General features: G+C 34.8%; 1 protein-coding gene and 4 long non-coding RNA genes across 6 annotated transcripts; 1 reads left to right on the top strand and 4 right to left on the bottom strand.

Annotated features, from left to right (window-relative positions):
- Positions 1-4: 4 nt before the first annotated feature.
- On the bottom strand, positions 5-2,059 carry LOC124447818. Its single transcript, XR_006948839.1, has 3 exons — positions 1,954-2,059; positions 1,576-1,602; positions 5-181 (listed from the first exon to the last, which is right to left on the bottom strand). It is a non-coding gene; the product is annotated as an uncharacterized LOC124447818 (long non-coding RNA).
- Positions 2,060-7,314: 5,255 nt separating this feature from the next.
- On the bottom strand, positions 7,315-9,190 carry LOC124448922. Its single transcript, XR_006949324.1, has 4 exons — positions 9,109-9,190; positions 8,544-8,682; positions 8,411-8,471; positions 7,315-7,785 (listed from the first exon to the last, which is right to left on the bottom strand). It is a non-coding gene; the product is annotated as an uncharacterized LOC124448922 (long non-coding RNA).
- A 2,979-nt stretch (positions 9,191-12,169) lies between these two features.
- Positions 12,170-13,258, bottom strand: LOC124448777. Its single transcript, XR_006949246.1, has 4 exons — positions 12,709-13,258; positions 12,521-12,629; positions 12,408-12,452; positions 12,170-12,274 (listed from the first exon to the last, which is right to left on the bottom strand). It is a non-coding gene; the product is annotated as an uncharacterized LOC124448777 (long non-coding RNA).
- A 1,133-nt stretch (positions 13,259-14,391) lies between these two features.
- Positions 14,392-16,459, bottom strand: LOC124448282. The gene is made up of 3 exons (XR_006948999.1): positions 16,336-16,459; positions 14,567-15,539; positions 14,392-14,490 (listed from the first exon to the last, which is right to left on the bottom strand). It is a non-coding gene; the product is annotated as an uncharacterized LOC124448282 (long non-coding RNA).
- Positions 16,460-18,084: 1,625 nt separating this feature from the next.
- LOC124448280 lies at positions 18,085-27,110 on the top strand. 2 transcript variants are annotated; one of them, XM_046999282.1, is made up of 11 exons: positions 18,085-19,253; positions 19,838-20,034; positions 21,995-22,081; positions 22,227-22,346; positions 22,694-22,841; positions 23,562-23,685; positions 24,094-24,221; positions 24,677-24,763; positions 25,156-25,294; positions 25,367-25,427; positions 26,602-27,110. In XM_046999282.1, exons 1-10 carry the CDS (start codon positions 18,293-18,295, stop codon positions 25,422-25,424), a joined length of 2,049 nt encoding a protein of 682 aa, XP_046855238.1. In that variant the 5' UTR covers positions 18,085-18,292; the 3' UTR covers positions 25,425-25,427; positions 26,602-27,110. The 2 variants fall into 2 exon arrangements, with proteins under 2 accessions (XP_046855238.1, XP_046855237.1); XM_046999281.1 differs by lacking the exon at positions 26,602-27,110 and adding an exon at positions 25,993-26,160 and having other exon boundaries at positions 18,086-19,253.
- Positions 27,111-27,973: the final 863 nt, after the last annotated feature.

Genomic DNA, 27,973 nt, shown 5'->3' with positions numbered 1-27,973 from the left:
CCGTTGCTATTTTGTTTCAAATTAATGTTCGAAAAAATGAATCTAACTCTGTAATTTAGAGGTCTGCTGATTGTTGTGATACAAGTTCTTGTTCCAGGATAACTACTGGGATAGTTAGGAGATACAATAGATCCGCTGCTTGAGGTAGTTGTTGATGAAGAACAAATGTTAATGGCAGAACCTTGTGCAAAAAAATTTTGTATATTGGTGTTAAGAAATAAAACATAAAACAAGCAAAAACATGACACTGAACAGAAAATACGAATTGGTTTGGCATTTGTTTTTTTTAATGATGTACACCTACACATTGTTGGCTCTGCTTTTATGGTGACAAATTCAGAATTTTTGCTTTTCTTACAAAAAAACCCAGCAAAGGTATTTGTTGTAGAGGAAAGCAAACATCCAGAAAATTTCATGTGAAGACTGCTTACAATATAGGCTTGACAAAAATGCAGGTCTGTGCATGCAGACAAAAAGCAAACGTTTCTCGAAAATTTATGACACTGCTTCAAGAATTTTCCCGATTTTTTGGACATGTGCTACAATTTTTAAAAAGCAAGCAAACTAAAAAGAATGCTTGAAAAATAGGTTCACAGTGTGTACATGCGGGTAGCCTTAACCACAGTTACTGTATACAGAACAAACAGTAGTCAGTATTCCCATTTTACTGCGAAACTTGGCGCTGTATTTTTCATTAAATAGATTACTTGCTGAGGCTAGCCATCGTAACATTCCTATTTGTTAGATAATGCATTTTACTTCGCTGCACTACGTTAATCACATACGGCCAATAAGATATTTGCCACTTTAATTAAAATTTTCATTAGAGTGGACCATTGTTTCTTTCTTTACTGTTGCCTTGACATGAACAGAGTTTAAATTATACAGTACCAAAAAAATTTATTAAACTATGAATAGTGAAGTCTCAAGGTTATTCCCTTTCGTATTACCAACATATAAAAAATAACAACAATAATTTCGTGTCAAAATGCTACAAAATGAAATCATTCCTTTCTTTGGCACTTCCCTTTAGTACAAACTGTGCTTAATAATTAATCAAACAGGCTAGGAGGACATATTGCCCAAAACCACGGTCATAATCAATATAGGAGCCAATTGTAACAATAGCCTTTTAGATATCAACGGCGTATTTGGAGAATGAAATGTGAAGTTGTTTTTTTTCCACAAAGTTGAGACCCAAAAATGAATCAAATCAGGTGGTTTTATATGTATTTATATTAGGCTGGTTTCAATAAAGAAAAATGCGCCAATTAGCAATAACTAACCAAACGTCATTACTATGTGGATTTGGAGCACAAAGTTTGATAATTATATTGGTGAAGACAATATAATAAATATCATTTCCTGAATATTATAATCAACCAGTTGTATATGAAGGATGCAATTCTTATTGTTTATCTATTTTACTCATACTTCACGAAAGTAAAAACGAAGTCACTCAGTTTAAATGTTTTACGGGTTGCCATATTTTAACACAAAAATGGTAAGTGGAAAATTAAAAGTTTTTATTTTCGAAAAATGTTCGAATTTTCTATTTAACGATGATTTACTTACTTGGGACTGTCGGGAAAACCGCTCTAGCTGGATACATAAAGTGGAAAAGAAAACACAAAAAATTTTCATCATAAGTGAATTAATCAGTGAGTGCAGAAATGAAAAACATTAAATGACATGCACTGCATGGCATGATCATGGAGCCCATTCAAGTAAAGATCTTAAATTAAACAAACATTTTAAATATTATCTTCAAGACTGCATATTTGTGATGAAAGACAAATTAAGCTCAAAATTCCTTTCCACGGTCCTCTTAATAACAATTTTACCTTTGTTTAATAATTAACATCAAAACACAACAATGATATAAGGTACATGTTTGTTAAATCTTCATAAGATTTGACAATTTACTTAAAATGACTTTAAAGTTGAACTTACGTTGAGCGTATGCTGGATGGATGGGACATGATCCATTTGTCAGATACAGATCATCAATGCAATATCACCAGTATAACTGTTATCATCTACACCTTCGATGACCATCTAAATATAAAAATAGAGAAGGGAAAAAGCAAAATGATGAATGCGTACATTTGTGTATAAAGGGAAGGTGGGGGAGGTAATAAGCTGTTGTTTTGTTTGAATGACATTTTGGAAGTTTGTTTTGGTTCACTCAGTAGGCAAATTAAATGCAGGGGCAGATCTAGGGTATGTCAAATCAGTCAAGCGACTGATGTTTATAGTTCAAAATTATATATCAAATTTAATGATTACAATTTTTTTTCAACATTAAACTTTCGTTCTGTGATCGTTTGGATTTCATCGTCAAAATTCTGTTTTATGCATAAAACTTATACAAATACCACCTAAGTAAACAGATCAGTAGATAAAAACATATCTAGAATTATATTAACTGGCTGACTGATAAGCGGGGTGGCTCGACTGGTTCGACCGATAACGGAGTTCAAGAACGCTTATTTAAGCCATTCCATTGGTCAATATTATTCTCTATGCAATATGACTTTTACTCTATTTATAACTTCATGTCTTCGTGTCTAAAACTTTGGCTACACTCTTTGGCTGCACTCCAAGAATACACGATTCGTGACGGTGTAACTACAATTCCGACGATTCTGTAGTAAATTATGCTTAATCCTTAAAAGCAAAAGCTTCCAACGTTACAAGTGATCGCAAAAATTTAACGTGTTTCCTGATCATAGTTTGGCTCGTATCATGTTTTATTGTCATTTTGGCGTTAACACAGACAAGATTTGCGTTTTATCTTTAATAACAAAGTACTGTCTGCCCACAGGAAAGGATAAAAAGCTGAACCAGAATGAGGAAGGGAATGGGGGAAGAGGATTCTTCGAAAGTGGAAAACCTGAATTCCGAAAATTGGAATTGAGCAAAAATGATGGTGATCTGGTGATGTATATGTCAGACGAACAAATTTAAAAAATATCTTGTAAATATTGAGTATGAATTTGAGTTTTGAAATTTCTTGAAAGCAGATCTACAGCACGGTCAGCTAGGGGTATCATTTCTTGGAATTAAAAGAAAAACATTCAAGGTGAAGATATTTTTGTCGATCAGTTAAAAGAAGCACTTTATCACCGAAATCAGTAGTGTACAAATTTTGTCTTAGTGCTAAATGACAAAAGAAAAAGAACAACAAAAATTAAGCGCAAGTTTGTAATGTGTTTACTCATTAAAAAAATCACCATTCACTTGAACCTATTACCAGGCTTCTGACATTTTTTAAGTATGTAAGAACTGAAATTCCACACTTACAAAAAATAGAGATGTGATCAAAATGTAAGTGGTTGGACAGCGGTATTATGCGCACATAATTATTAGAAAGTAAGCAAATGATTTATGATATTCTCTTTATAAAAAAGATTTATTGTCGATAGGTGATTACAGTCGAGAAACATTGAAAAGGAATGAGTAGCGTAGCCAGCCTGCAGATTTACTCTCGCGATGTAAAGATTGAAGGATTACCATTACTCGTTTCTTTAGAAATGTATATTGTTCATACGGTCATATTAGCATAGCGGGAGTAAAAAGCTGGGTTGCCTACGCTACTGAAAGGAGATAAGAATTTTTAAAGTAAAAAGCAAAAATAAATAATAATATTGCATTGTTTTGACGAGTTATCATGCACTTTTTTAAAGAGACTTATCACTTTTCCAAGTTTACATATCGTAAATAAGCTTTGAAAAAAATTTTACAAAATGAAATTTGTGTTTGATTGCACGTAGCTACTGAAAAAATCAAGTCATTTTACCAATTATTTTGTACGGGTCAACTCAGCAAAAACTGAAAAGTGTCCTTGTGCTCAGTTTCCAAAGTATTCAATTGGGTCATCCTTTGTCTTATTTAGTGGTATAGTTGAGAGTTATGACATGCAGTTTGTGTTTTGCAAAGATATTTTGCACCACCAATATGAATCTTAAAAAAAATTTGGATTTAATCAATGTGTATGTCATTTTGCTACATATTAACAATATTATAATTACCTATATTTAAATTAATAATGATATACCTTGACAAAGAAATTTTTGCCTGCTACAACTTGACTTCTGTACATTAGTGTTTTGTATTCATCAAAATTCTCCCCAGCTTTTTTCGGCATAAGAACGCACCTTAAAAAGAAAAGATAAGATTCTTCGAGGATGTCATTTTTAATGGCAGCACTGACAGATGCATCGACTAAATATAGGCTTACGTTATAAGCCAATATGCTCAATAGAAAAGCAACGTATTTCGCACAAAAAATTCATAAAAGCTTTCAACTTTTTTACATATGACTAGCAAGCACTTGTAGTAAACATTGTATTATATTCTTATCTAGACAAGGCACGACAAAATCTTATCTGGTCAATCAGATGTTGTATGTTTGCGTCTGCTGCTTCAACAGGGCCAAGACCACCCAGCATAGTTTTTGATATTTTTTTACAAAAGATAAAATTAACTACGTACAGTCTTAATTATTTTAAACAATGAATACCACAATTGTAGAAAAGTCTTAATATATATATAATATTGATTAAAACCCAAGTGCAGGAGTCACCATTTTAATATGGTGATAGCCGGGAGGGCACACTGTATATACACTTTGTATCGTGTAAACGTTTTTTATACGTCGTCTTTGAAACCCGCGTATGGTTTATAAGCAATTTAGTGAAAACAATTTTATTGACACAACGAAGCACATTAAGACGCAAATAAATACTGAAATTAAAGTGCTTATTAGCCACTTTAGACATTATTTTCTGTATCTAGACTGAAAAAGAAACTTGGTAAACAAGTTGTGGATTAAACGAGCATATAAACAAAACTTTCCGTGCAGTATTTTATGTATACTATCACCGAAATCACTGGTGTATTTTCACGATTTATAGACAGTCAAAAACATCGCAATACAAGGTGTAAAATTTAACTTGTGGGAAGCTAGGGGCTTCAGCCGCTTAGCTCCCTAAGTTTTGTAATGGAGAGACACATTAATAATGTTGGTTAACATTGCCAAAATGTAATAAATTCGTATTCGCCGTAACTTTTCTTTTGTCTAAATGATTTACCATTACACAGATTACAGGAACACCAAGAACAATTAACAATAAGACCTAAATTGACGAGAGGATAACAATCATTTCTTTCAGATGTAGTGAAGACCGTTAACAAGTAAAAGTTACGCTACAATCAAATTCCAATTATGGATAAGTTTTGCACCAATAGGCAAAAAGAATGCATGCAAGAACGAAATATAGCATTCATATATTGTAGATAAAGCCCACAGAAGTCTGGATATTTAAAGAACAACCAAGGAATTAAGACTTGACAGAGACGGAGGTGGGCCTCCGTGCCAGGCCTTATTAGAATATTTTTAAAAACACGAAAGTCATTTTATAATTGTGGGACGATGAATTAATTAGTCATAAATCATACAAATGCGATCAGAAGTTAAAAAATTTATCGAAGAATGGCAAGTCAAAGTCAGTTTCAAAGTCAAGTTTTTTGAAATTCGAAGAAAAAGGATTAAAGCATCCTAGCCTACTGGATGAACACCATCCCCTAGGTTTCAATCATAAGAGACACCTTCGCTTGGTAATTACCAGAAAAAGGGCTTATGGACCGAATGTGGCTCTTTTGCTGTCAATAAAATTAGCACACAATGCTGAAAAAAGATTACTCCTTAAAGCTCACAAACTTTATAAAGAGATTTTAATTTTGAGAAAAGATTGTATTTTTTTTCCTTTCACGTTTTCAACAAATTATATTCTGATTCTTTCAAGATTTACCCGTAGAAAAAGAGTTTAGATAAGGTAAAAGACGTGCTGCAGGACCCCAAGCACCTATGGAATTGTGGTAATAAGATTATACGGTAACTAGCGCTCACATGAACTTGACAGTTCTGCACCTCTGGGATTTCATGGGGTTTTGTACAGTATTAGATGCAAAGCAAGTTAAAAGCGCTGTCATATATTGATTTTCCTCTCAAATGTAGTACGCAAAAGCTTTGTAAAATCCATTGATATGTACGCTACAGGCTTGCGTATCACTAATTAAAGCAGGAAGGCCGCCATATTGAACAGCCCCACTTCACGAGGTCAGGTTGAAATACAAAGTGTGTCTATTTCTGCTATGAAAAATTGCGAGAAGCGTCTCTTATGATGCTTTGACAAAATTGGTACTTATTAGCTTTAAAAAATTTAACTGTGGGAAGCAGTTGTACTATTAAGGATTTATTCAAAAAATTTGCGTGACGCCATTTGAGAGATAGTATCGCAAAAGAATGCTTCTTTTTTCACGATGAAAGTTTTTTAGGGTTAATTAGAACAATGCGCTCCGAAATTTACTGCTATCGTGGTTCTTTACTATAGATTTTTCTTATGTGAGTGGGACTGTTTAATATGGCGGCGCATCTAATTATAGCTGTTTACTTCAGGCTTCAAATTTTTTCACTCCCTATATATTGGTTATGCACCACCATGTAATATACATATCATTGGTAAAATTAAACCGATATCAATTAATTAGTTATAGCAGCCACCAAAACGTAATCATATTTTTCCATAACTTACAACAAACGTGGACAAACTAGAGTGTAACTAAGTGAACCAGGCAAGAACAAATAGCTATCGCGGACTAAATCATCTTATGCAGATTTCATCTTAATGCACACATAATCATTTGTGCGGCTCTGTTTTTAGGAGGACACTCTGTACATCACAATGTATGTGAATCGAAACTATGAATGTTGTAAAACTCGTTGAAGAGCAAAAAGTTGACATGCATTTGGACAGCAACTGACTTGTTTCACATATCCAAAATATACAAATAATTCCGTAACAAGTCAGCTATGCATTCAACATTGTTAGCCAGAAGGCAAGTTTTTCTACTGATTTACATAATCAAGACATTGTGCGTTCATCACTGTTTCTATAATTATTTGCCTACTTTAAATTTTCCACTTTAACAGAAACTTGCATGCAACCCCGCAGTATTGTCCACTTCAATTACACATTGACCATGAATCAAGCGATGAATAAGCACATTCACAATTGCATCGACCTGGAATACCAGCTAGCTGCACACTACATTTAAATGATTTAGAGTAAGAAGCAGAAAGGAAAAAAGGATTTACCAATGGCGGTCTGTTTGTTAGTGCCGTTGCCTAAGAACAAGCCACTGCAAATATCCAGTATGCACCATATATTTCCTTGGGGGGGTGGGTGGTTAAAGAGCAAGATTTTCTGTGACACCGTTAATGTCAACTTTAATAGACACATGTTCATCAAATATGTAAACTGTATCATTGATTATACAATATATAATTCGCGATATTTACAAAAACGAAAACGTATATATTATGTGATAAAATGATCATATACAAAATTAGATTCCAGTTTTAAAATAAGAATCATCTTCATGTTATATGGCACAACTATATGATTTATGCAAGGTTGATACGATACTTTATGTAAACCACATTAAGAGGCTGACACGCAGCCAACGTCAAAATACATTACAACAGGTCACTTGATACATAATAAAATTTCAAAGAAACCTCGCAATATCATTGATAAGATATTTTTCTTTAAAAATTCATGACTGACAGCATCATAATGAAAGCAGTTAGTGCTGCAGTAGTATATGTTACTTAATGGTGGATTCTTGGCTTTATGTCCAAAGTTAAATATTAAATAATAACATAGTGACGTCGTCGGTTTGTATTGTTCCTTGGTATCTGTTGGACGGTACTTGTTGCTAGGATAAAAAAGTTTGAATTGTCAATCGTGAAAGCATCAGAACTGGAAACGTCAAGCGTTACGAAAAATTACTTTCTTTAAAATGAGCGTCAAATCCTCCTAATATATAGATGATACAAACATCACAGAATATGATGTAAGTGACAAAACGGAACAATGTTATCAAATAATTTGTTAAAGAAAATTTCACGGTAGTCATACATTGCTATTGCATATTTTAGTAACAGCTTTTAGCAAATTCCACAGCAATTTGACATTATAACTAACAGAGCAGGGGGTTTAACTGCTTACGGTCGACTATCATTTGTTTTATAATACTTGTGACGTTAAACAAGCAGCACTGTTGCATAGGAAAAATCAGAAATCTTATTCTAACTAATCAATGGCAAAATCATTTCTCCATCAACGACAAGATTTTTGATAAAGTATTTCAAATCAAGCAATCAGTGAAGTGAAAGTATCGTCTCCAAGCAGCTATGCGGTGATTTCAAAGCACCACTCAGTGAGTGCAAGTTTCAACGTGAATAAGCTGTTAAATAACAGAGTTTTCTTCAGATGGTACTATTACACAACGTGTTTTACATATGAATCTCAGTAGAAAAAGCGGAAATGTTAAAACTTACAATTTACTTGTCAACATTAACTGCAGTTTCGTTAGCCACAGTATTGTCGAAGAGCTTCGTTCTAAATATAAAATTATGTCTTCAAGAGGTATTCCTCATAAGCTATGGAATGGATGAAGCAACTTCCACTTACGAAGCCTCGTTTTCCTGGCGGCGCTTCCTTAGCCAAAGGAACATACACAAGATGAAAACGAGCAAAATTAAAATTCCAAAGACAACACCAATAATTTCTGCAGCATTTCCTTTGCTGATTTTCCAACGAGGTTTCTTGGCTGAAAAACAGAAAATAAATCTCTGAAAAGTCGTCGAACGTCTTTATCATTAATAAGATTGTATATTTTAATACGTATCTAAAGAAAAATAAGTATTACACACAGTAGGTAAGGTTTCGCAGATAAAAGTAGAAATCATAAGAAATCAGGCTTCTGAAAATAATATAGTTTGAAAAAACACCATATTTCATGAGCTTTACTTGAGAAAAAAAGCTAAAATTTTTATCTGTCAAAATATTTTCCCCAAAAAAGTTCAATCCTATAAATAGGGAACATCAATGGCGTATATCAATTTCCGGGCACTTACGAAAATACAAGTAGTCGTAACAAATCGATATGCTTTGTTGTTATCTGAACGTGTAAAATATTGGGCTTCGTAAATTTTAAACTTACTACCAAACCAAATAACACAACAGTTAAACTCACCACAACTACTAGCAAACTCTTTTAGTCCATTGCGATTGTCGTTCACCACATTACCAAAAGCTTGATGCAAATCAGATTCTGTATCATCTTAGGTAAACTGTAGCGAATATCTTCGCAATACAGAATATGACATAAGGTGAAGTAAGAACCCTCAAGGATTCAAGGATCACATCCCGTATAATTTCAATGATAAAAATGTAAAACTTACAATTTTGGTATCATTATTGTAGCTAAGTGACATCACAATTGATGCTGAGTAAGCAAAAGCTTTCACTTCATTCATAAGGGCTTGTTCCTGAAAGAAATATAAACAAATAAGTTCATGGTCTTTTCACCTAGCAACATCTCCACGGCTAACTAGGCAGTACCTTCCCGGTACACTGGAGAAGTATTTTTCCGGTAACCTAAATTGGTACACTTTCATCATTATAAAATGGTATCTTACAGTGTGTGATGGTACTCTCAAAATCGGTAACCAAATAATACTTTTTTAGCAACCTACGATATCACTTCCAAGAACTTTTCATTGGCTAAATATCTTTTTTCTTTTTACTTATGAATGACGTGGCTACGCAATCGCCGATATTGGTTTCGTGAACTGTTCGGCTTTATGAGAATTGTGAAGACAACTTTTAAAAAAGATAAATATTGCGTATTCGATGGCAAATGCTTTAATTTGATTGATTACGTTACTGGCTATCTATTTTTCAATAGATATTAGATACAGCAAGTGGCGACCAACACAACTTTGTTCTTTATGAATACTAGCATGACTTTACTAAAACAATGATATTGATACGCTTATAAGTACTGGAGGTAGACCAGCTTATAATATCAGAAAATAACAAGTTGAGAAACTTCGTGATACGGGAATGAACTGGACGAACATTGCTAGCTTTCTTGGAATTTCTACCAGAACATTACACAGGAGAAGATTCGACTTTGGAATTAAGCAAAGCTTCTCAGATATTAGTGATGCCGACTTGGATGAAGAAGTTAGACAAATTCTTCAGTTAACACCATACAACGCATTAACATTTTTTTCAAAACTGTCAGTTCTCTTTCTGTTTAAACAAAACTATTTGATATTGTGAAAAATAATAAAAAACAACTTTACACAATGTCAAATGACCCTGATGTGCTTCCTCTCATTATGCTTGTAAACTCTTCTGCCAGTTCTGCAAAGCATTCATAGATTATTGGTAGCTCTAGGGTTGGCCCACATGTGTGGGCAATATGCCGTCGTGAAAAGCCATGAAGGGTTGTAAATGTAATTTCAATTGATGTCAATACATCACTACCAGTTAAAAAAATGCAGAAATCATTCAAGAGCCTTCTTTTCCAATGATTTCACATATCTTTTTAGGAAATCCAAGCTCTGCCGTTCAGCATCAGTACTCACACTAGCAATAAAAAGCTTGTTAACCTTTTTGACTGTTGGCTGTTTTTCTTCATATAACTGTTCAACTTGCTGTGGTGTTGAAAAGATGGAGTTTGCATCATTCTGAAGAGTTTTTAAAATTGGCGACCAACAATTTGTGATATATCTGGGCTTTTCAATTTAAGTTTGGCCAAGGCATCTTATCATGTGGCCATGTATCACATCTTGCTAATGCCGTCGAGAAGATGTTCAGTCAGACGGACATTTAGTTTGAATGTCTCATTTGTGGGTATGTACATCTATAAAGATTTTTTTTTAAGGTGAAATTAATTCATTACAATTAAAGTCATTTATCTTTTTTGTTCATATAGTATTACGGATTCAGAGACGGACCGTCTTATCAAAGACGTTATCGAATCAGTTTTTAATTCGCTTGTAATTGTCGTAAAAAAATTTTTATACATGGCTTACGTATATGTATACAGAAGTGGTAACTTGTAAGCAGTAAATTCATACATGTTTTTATATTTCCTTTAGAACAATGTGTGATAGTTTAATTTTCAATATCAGATTGCAATAAATCTGACTCCAAAGGCAATTTGTTCATTCTTAATGCCTGATCAATGTCTACATTATATTCCATTTGTTTCAAGGGATAAAATGTAAACTTTTCGGTAAAGTATAATAAAATGCAATTACCTCGTTTTCTACCGTTTTTACCTTCGATTGAGAAAAAGAAACGGATCTAATGTTACTTTGTCAATAGCATGCAGCTTTGTCGTAGTTCCGATTTTCACGCCATCCAATTCCATGCCTTGTTTATTAACCCCCATTTCCGGTTGACATGCGCGCGCACTGGTTCACTTTCGAAGCCTGGAAACTAACTGGCACGGGTAAGAGCTCTGTGACAAAAGTGTGACAAAGCTGCACGTTATCTACTACTATTAAGTTTGAGTAGTAGATAAGATGCAGCTTTGTCACACTTTTGTCACGGAGCTCTTACCCGTGCCAGTTAGTTTCCAGCTCCCCCGGAAGTTGATCGGTGCGCACGCGTGTTGACCGGAAACAGAGTCTCGCAGGAAGTTGAGTGTAATAGGCTAATATGATAAACGGGAAATGAAACAGATGTAAATTAAAGGATGCCATGGCTCCATATTGGATTGTTCCAGTATCGGTAATTCCGTTTCCTTTCTCAATCCATGGTACAGCAACAGATAACAAGTCGATTGCATTTCATAGCTTACTCTTTATTGAAAGGTTTACATTTTATCTCTTTAAAAATAAATGTCATTGAAAGCAGACATCGATCTAGCCTTAAAAATGTCGGCTTTGAGCTTAGAAGAAGAAAATGAAATAAGTCAACGTCAAAGTTTGCTGGAAAAAAACTATTAGACTGTTACGCCGATGAAATTACTGCAATGATACATGCCGCAGTAAACAAGAATTGCTATGGTTGTGTGATCCAACACCCCTCCCAACGCAAACATGATTGTTTGATGATGGAGCCCGATGAACGTGTGATGTTGTATTTCGATGAGGAGACTGTTATGAAAGATTTTATGAAAAGCATTGAAGATGTCGACCCACCCGTTAATGGACTTGAGATACTAAAACATACTTGTAAAGATTGGCTTAAAATATTTGTTTCAGATAAAATGAACAAACTTAAAAAACGAGTCATTCAACTTTTGTAAACGTTTATTTATACTTTTACATTACAAAAATATGGTAAGGTATCATAGTCAAATCTGTACATCGAACATGACGCCCTCGGTACACAGTTTTCTGAATGAATGAAATAAGAACCACTATATAAAATTGCTGCTTCCATATGACAGTTTATACCTCAAACACATATTTAAACTTTATATAATAGCACACAGTAAGGTATAAACGCACCCATGAATTACAAACTTACATCAAAAATCGGCGAACAGCTAAATCGACATCAGCATCCGATACACTACAAAAGTAAAAATCAATGACATGAAACGCAACCTGAGATAAAAATATCTTTAAAGGCATACAAACCCACAAATTTTACATTTGAATTCTCCCCGTGACTCTATTAAAGGGGACAGATGTATAGTGTGGCCACATTTAGCCGTGGTATAAAAATCACGACAGTGATTACATTTTTCTGAAAATGAGGAGATAGATTCTGTTGAAGATAAAAAACATTCGCTAATTTGAAATAAACAGAAAGAACTCGTACTTACTAATTTCGGGGTATTTGCTAGACGTTGACTGTGACGATCACAGATCTAATAATACACTTAACTAGATAGTGCTACTGACATACAAGTTGAAGCCGGGCAAATTTACTTCCGGAGCCCCAAAGTAGTGAGAATCAATATGGCGTTGTATTAGAAAATATGTTGTCCAAGTTAATATCTCGCAATTATTAGCAAATCGCGGAGGTTGCATCAACTTTTTTGCACTATTTATGAAATAAATCATTGTGACTATAGTTTTTAAGAAAAAAATTGCAGAATACGCCAATACATTACCGTAAAATTGATTTCAAGTGTAGCTCGATTTGAAAACATCAGCAGCGACGAAGGCTTAAGTACTGGAATTTGCACATCTAAATATCATAGCACAGCACAATCTGCCATAGTGTGGCTTAGTTCGTGTGGCAAATACAGCGATATCATACTCGATCTATGGATGTATTGTAATAGAACAGGCATATTATAAAAATCAGTCAGAAATTGACACGTTACAAGCACAAATTAAATATTTTGCTCATAATAAATAATTTAGGTTTGATATTTTCAATAACAAGAATGTGTAGAAAGTTTTATATGCATATACATGCATGAATGGTAAAAAAGACAATAAAAATGTTGAAAACAGTAGCATAACATTACCATAACAGTACATTAAGCACTGTGGGCAGTGGCCATATAACCCACTGGTTTAGACAATGACAATACATTGTTTATATATATGTGTAAAACACAGTCAATACTACAAGTCTGGTGACTCTTCTTGCTTCAACAAGTAAATATTTTCCCCGTGTTGGACAGAGTGTAATGTATCAACCTGTGGTATCAACAGTTTCACAAGTGACCTGCTATTTTATACTTCACAAACAATTTGGTGTAACAGAGGTAGACTCATAATATAAAACAAATTCCGAAGAAGCAAGACAGACTCTATGACATAGACAAGCAAGACAAGCAAGACATAGGCAAGACATAGACAAGACATAGACAAGCAAGACATAGACAAGCAAGACAAGCAAGACATAGGCAAGACATAGACAAGACATAGACAAGCAAGACATAGACTCTTTGAGGTAGACTCTTCACATTCTTTCTGTAAATAATTTCTGAACGTATTAATTACTCAAATCTTGACATAGCTATATTCGTTTGCCGACCAGAAACACCAGAAAAATGCATTTCTAGCACAATAATCCAGTGCAATATTTAATTATGTACAGTGAACAATATACTTTATATAAATCGTTAAAAATCTTTCAAACTGTTATCTCCAACTCGTTTTACTTAACAATAAATATCGGAAGATAATTCTACGACGTTCGATTGAGCATTTTGTGGCAGATTGTGCTGTGATACGATATTTAGATGTGCAAATTCCAGTATCTTAAGCCTTCGTCGCTGCTGATGCTTTCAAATCGAGCTACACTTGAAATCAATTTTACGGCGATGTATTGGCGTATTCTGCTATCTTTTTGTTGAAAAACTATGGTCACATTGATTTTTTTCATTAATAGAGTAAACCAGTTTATATAACCGTCGTGACTTGCAAGTAATTGCAAGATATCAGCTTTGACCAGATATTTTCTAATACAACGCCATATTGATTCTCACTACTTTGGGGCACCGGAAGTAAATTTGCCCGGCTTCAACCACTACTTATGAAATGTAAGCCGTTGCACTATCTAGTGTATTATTAGATCTGTGGTGACGATGCCATTCTTTCTGACTTTGCGACTTGTGTGTCTTGATTTTTTGCAGAGTTTTTATCGTCTAAACACATACAAAACACTTTTAGTGTTTCAAGTGGTTGAAGTACACAGCGGATGCGTTGGGAAAAGAAAATTACCATTAAACAGTGTGCCTTGAATATTGTCTTGTGGTTTCATCATGTGTCGGTATTAAACAGAAATTGAAAAGAAAGTCAGGTTGTGAAGATAAGATCCATTAACGAGTGCGGTATCTTAAGGGGGAAACGATGCAGTTAATGATAAGGACCCTCGGGAAGATGCCTGACAATGTGACTGAATGGAAATTGCCTATTTGAAGTGCGGTATCTTAAGGGAAACGATGCAGTTAATGATAAGGATCCTCGGGAAGATGCCTGACAATGTGACTGAATGGAAATTGCCTATTTGAAGTGCGGTATCTTAAGGGAAACGATGCAGTTAATGATAAGGATCCTCGGGAAGATGCTTGACAATGTGACTGAATGGAATTAAGGGGGAATGATGCAGTGAATAATAAGGACCCTCGGGAAGATGTTTGACAATGTGACTGAATGGAAATTGCCGATTTGAATAAGCGTTGATCTTACACGTGAATTTAGCATTTCACTGTATGAGTGTAATCTATTCTTCAAAGAAAATCACGCGTCTGTAAATGATAATTTATGTGTAGTACAACACTTTAAAAAAAGCGGCGAAAACGCTCTCGCAGCACATTTGCTTCACTTGCGTTTTCATTTACGAATTAAACCCGAGGACAGAAAGAGCAAAACGTGACCATCATGGTGTCCCTTGAGAAATATCCGTGTTTCTGCGATGCTAGTTTGGAGAGAATCGTATCCAGTAAGGACGAACGTGCCTACGTCAAATGCAGGAGTGAGGTATGCACATTGTTCTGCCCTGAAGAAAAGTACCCTACAGTTATGGACGCATACGAAATGAAAGTATTGCAAGAATTTAAGTTTCCTTTCTGCGTATGCGGGTATCCTGCCAGCCTCTGGGTCTCCCAATGTATCGATAATCCGGGAAGACCATTCTTCAGATGTCAATCCATCTCAGACGATGAAAAGTGTAGCCTTTTCCACTGGGGGGACACTACAATGAATAGCAGAATTATTAAGAAAAAGAGAAAGGTGGAAAATGAGCCCGAACCTAGGGGAAAAGAACATGAAGAAAAGGGAAAGGAGACTAAAACTAGAGATTAAGGTTTAAGATTAAAGTTTGTCTTGTAAACTGATAATCTTCAGGGGATGAAGAAAAATGTAGTCCCCCAAACAAAATCATCATTATAAGTTTTTAGCTCATTATTCTTTGAGAAATGTTATAGAAATTACTACTGTTGCAGAATCCAAGAAAAAAAGAAATGTTTACAATAGCCAACTATAGCTTTAATCATACAATAAACATAAAAATAAAAAAGAAAATACTAGGCATATACGTATTGTTAAGGTGATGCTATTATGTTCTATGGCAAAAATCACTTTCATTCATACATTTTTTTACCCCCTGTCAAAATACAGTTTATGAAAATTTTTTCCAGTCCTTTAATGGCCTTAAATTTCATAGAAGCTTTATTATTCATCTGATCTTAAAAAGACCTCTAAAGGCTGGTTTTTATATGACGTAATTCGATGTACAGTAATTTACTACAGTGGCTGAATTTTGATGATATATCTCAAGTGAAAACTAGCCTTTATTACCACACAGAATAAATTGCTTCTAAATCTAACAGTTAAGCACAGACTAAAATAAATCAGTTTTCAATCAGATCATCTACACGTGTCCTTAAGTAAACATGTATTTTTTTATGGCAAGCACTTTTTTGTCCATTAAAAAATTGTAGTGATTCATCAATGAAAATAGTAGCAGCATAATGTTTAATGCAACTAACCTGATGTATCCTGTACACCAACTGCATGAAGATCAGTGGTTGACTGTAAAGAAGCTTGTGCTGTCTCTTGAGGCCAGTGTGCGAATTAACGGTGTGCAATGGGCAATTTGCACATCGTTTTAGCTAAAATGAGAACAATTGCACATCACTTTTTTAAACGATGTGCAAAAATCAGCGGTTTTAACGAAAAACACTATCGTAAATCATATGAATTTGTTAACGTTTAAAAATATTAATTTAGCAATTAGCGCTATGTAATAATTAACGTAATATCGATTTGATTATGCCTGTAAAGAAACACTTTTGTCAAAAAAATTGCACATCGTTTTTTCTGAACTAATTCGCACACTGCTTGAGCCAGTGAAAGTGCTGTATCTTTAGGCAAAGCCAATGGCTCTTGATTGGCATCGGTAGATCTTATTGACATTTGCACATCACCAAACATATCAGGTAAATCTTTATTAAAAATATAAGAGGGACTTCACAAACTATTTCTGTCATGTGTATTTAATTAAATTTCTCCATTAAAGAGAATGACCTACCATCATGACTTTTTCTTGTGCACACATTTTCCTACATTGACAGCATATTTAATTTATATATGAGTATAATAACGTCAATTATTTCATTTTCCCAATCAAGAGCATGAAAATGGTGCATCAACATACACCTGTGCAAGTAAAACAGCTGATGCAGCTGTTAAACCATGAATAAACTGAACAAGTTCCATTGATAGGAGGACAACAGAAACTCATACCTGATGCTCAATTATGATCTGTTTGTTTGGTCGCACATACACCGGTTTACTCTGAAAGAGCCGTTGCAAAATTGCTCCATCAATGCCAATCTGACCATGAGCCAAAGATGGCACAACAAAAGATGTGTGCATCGACATTAATATTTCGATATCAACACCAGCTGGAATTTTGTTAGCAAAAGCTTCCATTATGGCAATTTCCACTTGTGCAGCGTTCATTGCCTTGGTGAATCTGCAGCCTGAGATCATGTGACCCCGTTCCATAAGAGCAAGGCGTGCTCCTTGACGAGGAACGACAGAAGCATTCGGTCCTCCCAGCAAAATAAGGTCGCGTAAGAATGGTCTATTATCTATAGCACCAGGCCTTCTTTTAGATTCCCTAATCTGTCTTCGATTAGAAGCAGATGGGCACTGTGTATTAAAATTTCGCCTCGTGACGAAACTCCTCCTCGGCACATTTTGTTCGGTAGTGTTCGTAGTTGGTACAACTGATGTAGACAGCCGTCTAGTTGTATTAGAATTGAAAATGTGACTTACTTCTGCCTCTGTTTCAGCACTTGTTTGGGGCGAAATTTTTGAAGAAAGTTCGTTTAAATTTTCCAGAATTCGATCTATAATGTTTGTATTTCTATTTTCCGCCATTTTAGTTATTTCAGAATAATCAATTCGATATATAAATATGAAATAAATCATGAAGTTTAGCCCTAAGTCCGCTGACCATTGTTACTGTTGTAAATCTCGACCATCGCCTAATATTCTCGACCATCGCTTAATATTCTCGACCATCGCTTGATATTCTCGACTAGCGGTTTTAATTCTCAATACACTATTGTCACGTTTGGCTTGCCATAATATGTACTCAATGCTTTTTTTCAGGATTTTTATGATTATCTTATGAAATACTGGGATTGGTGTCTATTAAATTAGTGTGGACATATGTAATGAACTTATTTATGTGGATGGGGAGCTTTGGTGGTGGTGTGGTGTGGGTTGGGGGGTAAGGCTAGAGGGCTTATATTTAATGGGTCTCGAGGGTGCTCTTTTTTGTGTGAAGGCTTACATCACTGACCTTTTGTATGGATTCATTTAATAAAATTATCTTTTTTAGCTGCATTGAAAAAGGAGAATGAGAAAGTGCAACTTGTTGCTGAGTTCAATGGAAGGAAAATAAGAGGTTCTATATTGTTTACACAAGAAGACATGGAAAATGTTACCATTTCTTTCAAAAACCTAACCATTTCTCCAGGCTCAAAGATTGCCATACATAAGTTTCCTGTAAAGTATGAGGGCCTGCCAAATGAAAGCTGTAGCACAAACAACATCGGTGATATATTTTATCCTGAGAACTGTCCTGAAAATATATCTAGATGTTATTTCGATGATTTGTCTAAGAATCCTAAAGTCATGGTTTCAGGAAAAAACAGTATATTTGGCCGAAGCATAGCCATACATGACGAAAATGACAATATTTTGGCATGCTCAACAATAAAGTCAAAAAAATCTCATTCATTATTTTTGGTTGGTTTTTTCCAATCCACTTTAAATGGAATTGCTGAGACAATTGTTTTGGGTCAACCAGCAAGTAACCCTGCTGCAGACACAATGGTTGACATTAACTTGCAACTTGTTGATCCGAGAAGTGAACCTTTAAGTGGACTGTCTTTTGGTGTTTACGTTAGTACTACCTCTAGTAAAGTAGAAGGTTCCTGTAAAGGTCTAAAAAATATGTTCAACCCTTTTGGCAAAACATCATGTGATCAAAGAAGACATAGCACATGTGCCATAGGTGACTTGAGTGGAAAACTTGGCTACTTAGATGTGCCATTACCAAGAGGCAAGAACCAATACCAATTCTTTATTGATTCTAATCTACCACTTTCTGGAGAGAACTCGGTTATGGGTAACTCGCTTGTGATAATGCAGAATGGCCAACTACTAATTTGTGCCAAACTTCAACAATTCCAGGAAATGATCACAGAAGTAACTTTAGGAGAAGCTGGGATCGTAAGGTTCAATCAGGGATCATTTTATTCACCTCCAACGGTAAATGTGAGCTTGGGTAATGAGTATGATGACGTATCTGTTTATGAACTTGCACCTACTCCTCCTGCATGTGACAAAAGTAAACTGGGAGATAAGATCATATCTTTTTCTAATGAAGGTGAGTAAATTTATACAAGTTTTATCATATAATCAAGAAAGCTTAAGTTGACTAGAGTTTATTAGGAATAAAGCTAATTAGATCACTCCAAATGAAGACACTGTAGGATAGAATGGACTCATGTTTCAATATCAGTTAACCTCAAATGAAGACACTAGGCTAGCAGTGGTGTAGGAAGGAAGTGAAAGTTGGAGGGCTCAATATTCTTTGGGGCAATTTTTCATTGAAAAACGACACTTATTTAGTAAAACAAGAGCACTTTTCATGTAGAAAAACGGCACTTTTTTATATAAAATTTAAAAGTTTTGGGTACAAGCCCCCGTTCTTCCTGTTCCTATGCCACTGTAGACTAGAGTACGTAAGATATAAAGTTTTGACATCAGATCACTCCTGATGAATATAGGAGACTAGGGTGTACATAAGGAATTGAATTTTAAAATCAGATAACTCAAAATAAAAACGTCAGGCATGAGTAAGGACAAGGATAGATTTATATCGCTGAAAAACTAAACCATAAAATAACTTAGTTCCAAAATCAAATATCCTTTAATTTTATTGGTACAAATGATATCTGTTTGGTTTAGAGTCAGAACCAGTAGACGAACTCACTTTATATGGACGACATAGCATGCTTTTCCGAGGTTTGGTGATCAGTGAAAATGTTTTATCAAAGAAAATGATTTGTAAACAATTGTTACCAAAGAATCCGAAGTATCTTTTGAAAGCCAAAACAATTTTCAACGAGACATCGATAAACGGCATTGTGGGATCTGTTAATTTCGTAAGTGTTTTAAACAATAACGACGTAGCTAATGCCTATTGTATAAATATTGTATAAATGGCTTTGTTAAAAGTTATGGCGTAATAGATTTTATTTAAAAAATAATTATGAAACATTTTGGGGCGCGAAGCACGAGCATATGTTTTTTATATTGATTTAATTTTTTAACAAATTGTTAATCAATTCTCCCCGGCGGCTCGTGGTCACTTTTTTAGTTTTTATCACAATGACGTCATACCCGTGTATCTATAACTGTTGAATGTTATCTATTTAAGAAATAGGTAACATTTAACCGTTGTCTATACAGTTGTCTATACTCGCCCCGGCGGCTCGTGGTCACTTTTTTAGTTTTTATCACAATTGACGTCATACCCCTGTATCTATAATTGTATAGACAACGGTTAAATGTTATCTATTTGTTTTATATAATAAAATCAAAAATATTGCCAAATTAAACGGTCAAACAGTTTGTTTTCTTTGTCCCTTGGAACATTGGAACATTGAAAAGTCTTGAGTTTGCAAATATCACGCTTACGTGATCTATAGAATTGAAGAAATGCTATTGGCTAACTTAATCACGTGATAAAATGTGATTGTCCAGCAACATAAACAAGCAATGGCTGATCAATATTGTTGAATGTTTGTTATCAAAGACGGAAGTACAAAGTAATGTTTGAAAACCGGGTTTTTTCTTTTCTTTTTGCACAAATACGTTAACTGCCTCAACTAGGTCTTTGTGAATATCTTTATTTTCCCATTCAGGGTGGTGTTGCGATAAATTTTCAAATATATCCACCATTTCTTTGTTTTTATAAACATGAATCTTGCTGTGACGTCATGTCTGTGCGTATGATCATAGCGCTCGACCAATGAAATTGCTCAAATTCTGGTTATTATATAATTGTTAAATAGACGTTAGCGAACCGGTTTAAATGCGTTAACTGCCTCAACTAGGTTTTGATTCTTGCCCAGCCAGGAATAAATTCAGGTAAATATTCAAATGATTCATCCTCCATTTGTTTGTTATTCAAAAAAAAGAGTTTTTCTGTGACGTCATTGCGTACGTCCCTCCTCTTAAAGAGGGCTCTCGACCAAAAGAATATCTTGAAGTCTTAGCGTTACTATATTTAACAATTAGATTATTCGAGATTTCTATGAGGTGATACAGTAGTTCATGATGACGAAGCTCTAACTGATCAACTATCGCACTATGGAAGTCAAGAGCGAGTAATTTAATTGTTTTAGTAAAGTCATGCTACTATTCATAAAGAAAAAAGTTGTGTTGGTCGCCACTTGCTATATCTAATATATATTGAAAAATAGATAGCCAGTAACGTAATCAATCAAATTAAAGCATTTGCCATCGAATACGCATACTAGTATGATTCTACTAATATAAACGTAATATTTTTCCTCCTTGCAAATTATTTGCCACGACTGTCTTCATCGTTCATGTGCAGTCTTGTAAAAATGTAACTACTGCTGGCTTTCGTTGTTTTTTATAAAGGCATTTCAAGCCAATTTATACCATTTCAACTGATATCTGTCGACTAATACAAGTAAATTTTCTCTCTTTACAAGTACAACCAAACAGAACACACGAGAGCACTGGCGGCAATATTTATCTTTTTTAAAAGTTGTCTTCACAATTCTCATAAAGCCGAACAGTTCACGAAACCAATATCGGCGATTGCGTAGCCACGTCATTCATAAGTAAAAGAAAAAGATATTTAGCCAATGAAAAGTTCTTGTAAGTGATATCGTAGGTTGCTAAAAAAGTATTATTTGGTTACCGATTTTGAGAGTACCATCACAATACCATTTTATAATGATGAAAGTGTACCAATTTAGGTTACCGGAAAAGTACTTCTCCAGTGTACCGGGAAGGTACTGCCTAGTTAGCCGTGGAGATGTTGCTAGGTGAAAAGACCATGAACTTATTTGTTTATATTTCTTTCAGGAACAAGCCCTTATGAATGAAGTGAAAGCTTTTGCTTACTCAGCGTCAATTGTGATGTCACTTAGCTACAATAATGATACCAAAATTGTAAGTTTTACATTTTTATCATTGTAATTATACGGGATGTGAGCCTTGAATCCTTGAGGATTCTTAATTCACCTATGTCATATTCTGTGTTGCGAAGATATTCGCTACAGTTTACCTAGCTTATATTCTTTGTCTGCATTGTTAGACAAAACATCATAATTGGCATATCCATATAGCTGCCGTTGGAAATGATAGCAACATGAAGATTGGCAAGAAATGTATGAGCTGCCTTGGTCATTACAATCCATACAACGTCTATTTCCCGGTATGTCCATCACAAGTTGACAATTAGATGATAATAATAATATTATTAATGATAATTAGAATAATTAGATAATGCACGAACCTCAATGGTCATTTTAATATGTACATTTAAATACCGGAAGTCCGAAATGTTCATCTCAAACGAACAATTAGATAATGGTATTACATGGTGAGAACGACATGTTCATTCGCCCAAAAATACTAAAGCTGCTGTTTTACAAGAAAAGCTACTCGAGTTTCGCGTATCGATCACGACTCTGCAATTACAAACATAGCTGAATGCAAGCATAGCTAATCAGATGGCAGAACTTGTAATGTAACACGCATAACTAACGATTTATTTTACAGGAGAACGATTATGCAACCACATGTAACCCTGGCAATCATTTCCGCTGTGAACTAGGTGATGTTTCGAGTAAACTTGGAACATACGATGTTGGTGGTGGATTGAAACATTTTACTGAAACGGAAAACTATTTTGCAAGTTGGCATAATAGTAAGTCGTATGTGTTATACTTATGCATTTAATACAGTGAAAGTCTGGAGGGTTGAGATCCATAATAACGGCATGAGTTACTGTATGATGAAGGAAAAATGCTTTATACTCTCACTCAAGTGTGGTGGAATTTCTAAAAGGTTCATTCGTATCTTTTTTCATTCTCGAGATATTCACATTTGTGTAGTGTCCAACTCACACAACCGTGACGTCATATTGCAATAAGAATAGTGGAATTATAAGACATATTCGCTGTTATGAAACTTTGACTGGTCCCTACGTTGTGAAAAGTTAAGGGTGGAAAATTCTACGTAAAAGTGTAAAAGCAGCGAGAAACGGAAGGATATTTGAAATTTTGGGCTCGTGCAATATATCGCCATTGGTTTCGTGTATTAGACATTAAAAAATTTTAATATCTGAAATTACGTAAGCAGTTGAGCATGAATTGCTTTATAAAGTGTGCTGTCATTTTAAAGTTCTGTTAAATGCAGAGGCCGTGCAAGCTCGATAATGGGGGAAGGGGGGGATATTCATATATGCATGTTCTACCTTGGTAGCTTCTATTGTGGTTATGAATTAACAAATTCCGCAGCCCCTGAAATGTAAATGTATTTTAGCTTGCAGAAATTTCGTATCATAATCATGGGAATTAAAAGTAATTGTTGAAATGAAGCTGAAGTCAAGTTTTGCCTCACAACAATTATATTTCTTAATTCTTAGTCATTGGTAGAGCGCTTGTGGTTCATGCGCCCAATAAGGGCTCCCGTCAGGCTTGTAGTGACGTCATGCCTGGAAGTGGTTTTACGGTGGAGTCCTTGTTGGTGAAGAATTCAAAGGCAGCAAGGTAGATATTTTTTTCATTTATTTAAAAGTTCGTTTAATCTATGCTGTAAATGCCGTTTATATCGATGGGTGATGTTGAAAGTAAAGCAAGTTTCGCCAGCGCGTGAATGCTAAGAGCAAAACAATAAAAAGCTAACAATCTGTAATAGCAAACAAGATGTCGTAAACATCTTGTAAACGATTTATTATACTATATATGTACCGGGGGAGAAGTTTGACGTTAGAAGCACATTTTTCTATATGAACAGTAGCTAAATAATAATATATACTATCATAAATACAATGTACGAAATGCGGCGTCATATTATTCGCGTCGATTGCATTTGTTATGTATTGGTAGTTTTGTTATTCTGTCCGTATTATGAAAACGCAATGCAAACATCAAATTCGTTGTTCTGTTATGTTTTAGGAATACCGAGAGCTTTCAAAATGTGGTTGCGGCTGTTTTGAAGATCGATACTTGGAGAGTTGCTGATGTGAAATATGAGCCGACAGAAGGAGACAGCAGTTGCTTAACATATCATTTTGTCTTGATTGGTAAGTGTAAAAGCATGTTAGAAGATTTTCTCTGTGTCGTTGTTGTAGAGTTTTGCAAACTCGAAATGACTACTCGAACGCTTGCAAGTCTCTACTTCGCTGAGACTTGGCTGATGAAGCTTTTTTACTCGTTCTCGTGTTTTCCGCGTTTTATTGTGTTTTATTGTGAATATTTTTCTTCCTGTGTAAAGCCTCTCCGTTAACAGTTTACAAATTTGTATTGTTTTTTAACGCATCGTAAACCGTTTTGACTTTACCAAAATAATTCATATGTTTGTTTTGGGAAAAAACTACCGAACCCTCAAAATTTTGTTAAGTTATCGCAGAAGAGGGACGAAATCAGGAAAAATGCTTAAAAGTTGTCTTAGATATAAAGAAATGCTTTCGTGGTCACACGTATGTGACAAGTGTCGCTCCTAATTTGAACGCTTGAAATATTTTATTTTATGTGTTAGATGATACAGAATCTGATTTGCATCAAGCTTTTGGTAATGTGGTGAACGACAATCGCAATGGACTAAAAGAGTTTGCTAGTAGTTGTGGTGAGCTTAACTGTTGTGTTATTTGGTTTGGTAGTAAGTTTAAAATTTACGAAGCCCAATATTTTATACGTTCAGATAACAACAAAGTATAGTGATTTGTTACGACTACTTGTATTTTCGTAAGCGCCCGGAAATTGATATACGCCATTGATGTTCCCTATTTATAGTAAAGGGTGTTATAGTATTCTCAAGTAAAGCTCATGAAATATGGTGTTTTTTCAAGCTATATTATTTTCAGAAGCCTGATTTCTTATGATTTCTACTTTTATCTGCGAAACCTTACCTACTGTGTGTAATACTTATTTTTCTTTGGATACGTATTAAAATATACAATCTTATTAATGATAAAGACGTTCGACGACTTTTCAGAGATTTATTTTCTGTTTTTTCAGCCAAGAAACCTCGTTGGAAAATCAGCAAAGGAAATGCTGCAGAAATTATTGGTGTTGTCTTTGGAATTTTAATTTTGCTCGTTTTCATCTTGTGTATGTTCCTTTGGCTAAGGAAGCGCCGCCAGGAAAACGAGGCTTCGTAAGTGGAAGTTGCTTCATCCATTCCATAGCTTATGAGGAGTGCCTCTTGATGACATAAATTTATATTTAGGACGAAGCTCTTCGACAATACTGTGACTAACAAAACTGCAGTTAATGTTGACAAGTAAATTGTAAGTTTTAACATTTCCGCTTTTTCTACTGAGATTCATATGAGAACACGTTGTTTAATAGTACCATCTGAAGAAAACTCTGTTATTTAACAGCTTATTCACGTTCAAACTTGCACTCACTGAGTGGTGCTTTGAAATCACCGCATAACTGCTTGGAGACGTTACTTTCACTCCGTTACTTTCAGAATAAGATTTCTGATTTTTTCTTTGCAACAGTGCTGCTTGTTTAACGTCACAAGTAAAAATAACAACAAAAGATAGTCGACCGTAAGCAGTTAAACCCCCTGCTCTGTTAGTTATAATGTCAAATTGCTGTGGAATTTGCTAAAAGCTGTTACTAAAATATGCAATAGCAATGTATGACTACCGTGAAAATTTCTCTAACAAATTATCCGATAACATTGTTCCGTTTTGTCACTTACATCTTATTCTGTTATTCTGTAATCATCTATACAGACATAAGTACGATTTGATGTTCATTTTAAAGAAAGTAATTTTTCGTATCGCTTGACGTTTCCAGTTCTGATGCTTTCATGATTGACAATTCACACTTTTTTTATGCTAGCAACAAGAACCGTCCAGTAGATACCAAGTAGCAATACAAACTGATGACGTCACTATATTATTAACAATTATTTAATATTTAACTTTGGACAATAAGCCAGGAATCCACCATTAAGTAAAATATATTACCGCAGCTCTAACGGCTTTCATTAAGATGCTCTCAGTTATGATTTTTAAAAGCAAAACATCTTATCAATGATGTTGCGAGGTTTCTTTGAAATTTTGTTTTGTATCAAGTGACCTGTTGTAATGTATTTTGACGTTGCTGCGTGTCAGCCACTTAATGTGGATTACATGAAGTATCATATCAATCTTGCATAAAATTATATAGTTGTGCCATATAACAAGATGATTCTTATTTTAAAACTGGGAATCTAATTTTGTATATTATCATTTTATCACATAATATATACGTTTTCTTTTTTGTAAATATCACGAATTAGTGTTTTCAATATTGTTGTATAATCAATGACACAGTTTACATATTGAACCAACCAGTGTCTATTGAAGTTGTCACTCCCGGTGTCACAGAAAATCTTGCCCTTTAACCCCTCCCCCTCTCCCGGAAATATGAGGTGCGTACTGGATATTTGCACTTACTTGTTTATAGGCACCGGCACTAACAAAAAGACCGCCATTGGTAGGTCCTTTTTTCCACTCTGCTTCTTGCTCTAAACCATTTAAATGTATGTGCAGCTGGTATTCTTGGTCGATGGAATTGTGAATGCGCTTATTGTTCATCGCTTGATTCGTGGCAAGTGTGTATATTAAAGTGAGCAATACTGTGGTGTTGCATGCAAGTGTCTGTTAAAGTAGAGAATATAAAGTAGGCAAGTAATTTTAGAAACAGTGATGAACTCACAGTGTCTTGATTAGACGACTCAGTTATTCGATTCCTCGTAACCGCGTCTTAGTCTTTGTACAACATAAACACTGAAAAAGGCATAGACACTAGACTATGGATAAATTATTTACATATACTTTTATATTTACTTATATATTCCACACTGTAAATAATTTATATTATTTACAGTGTGGAATAATAAATAATTTATGTATATATGCATAACTTTTTACGGTAAACGTCTTTCCCAAAAGAAATAATCTTTGGCAACCGCATCACCGCACTTCACGTTAATGCTCTACTTGAATATTTCTAATTGTTATGACGGTTTATTTAACCCTATTGATTGTGTTCAAGTGCTCTTGATTGCTCCTTAATGTTAATGAACATTCTAAACCACTATTGATAAGTCCAAGCGTGTAATTGGATGTCCAATGTGCTCCAATTATGACAATTACAATACACACTATTCATGCTTACGCGGATGACACCACATTTAAAGCCAGCGCTAATATCGATAATGCACCTTTGGAATTGGAACGACGTCTTCAAGAATACATGGATAAATTAAGTAAATGGTCTAGCGAAAATGGGATGGTCCTAAACGCTGTTAAAACCAAAGCATTACTTATCACCGGAAAGAGGCTACATTCATCATTAGTTGATGGCAATCACCTGTCAGTAACCCTTGATGGGGCTGAAATAGAACAAGTAACCTCTTATAAATTGCTTGGTGTAACACTCGATCAAGATCTTACATTTAGTGACCACATTTCTAGCCTAAAGGCCAAGCTTTCTCTGCGTATTGGTTTATTGAAAAAGATAAAGAGATACCTTCCAATAAAAGAAAGACTTTTATACTACAACGCTTTGATTAAACCCGTCCTTATGTACGGGAGCATGGTTTGGAATACCTGCGACGTTAAAGAACTCCACTGTCTCCTAAGGTTACAGAAAAGGGCTGCCCGAGTAATTCTTGGAGTAGACCCTTATTCTAGAAGTGTTGTAAACTTTAGTAAACTAGGCTGGTTGCCTTTTTTTGACGAAATAAAACTAAACAAATGTGCCATGATTTTTAAGAGCCTCAAATGCGATGTTCCTATTTATATCAAAGATTTGTTCAAGACGAACAGTTCTG

The sequence above is a fragment of the Xenia sp. Carnegie-2017 genome, unplaced genomic scaffold (genome assembly GCF_021976095.1).
Source record: "Xenia sp. Carnegie-2017 unplaced genomic scaffold, XeniaSp_v1 HiC_scaffold_23, whole genome shotgun sequence".
Taxonomy (NCBI): Eukaryota; Metazoa; Cnidaria; class Anthozoa; order Malacalcyonacea; family Xeniidae; genus Xenia; species Xenia sp. Carnegie-2017.
The sequence above is the reverse complement of the archived record's forward strand: the minus strand, read 5'-3'. Positions and strand labels throughout refer to the sequence as shown.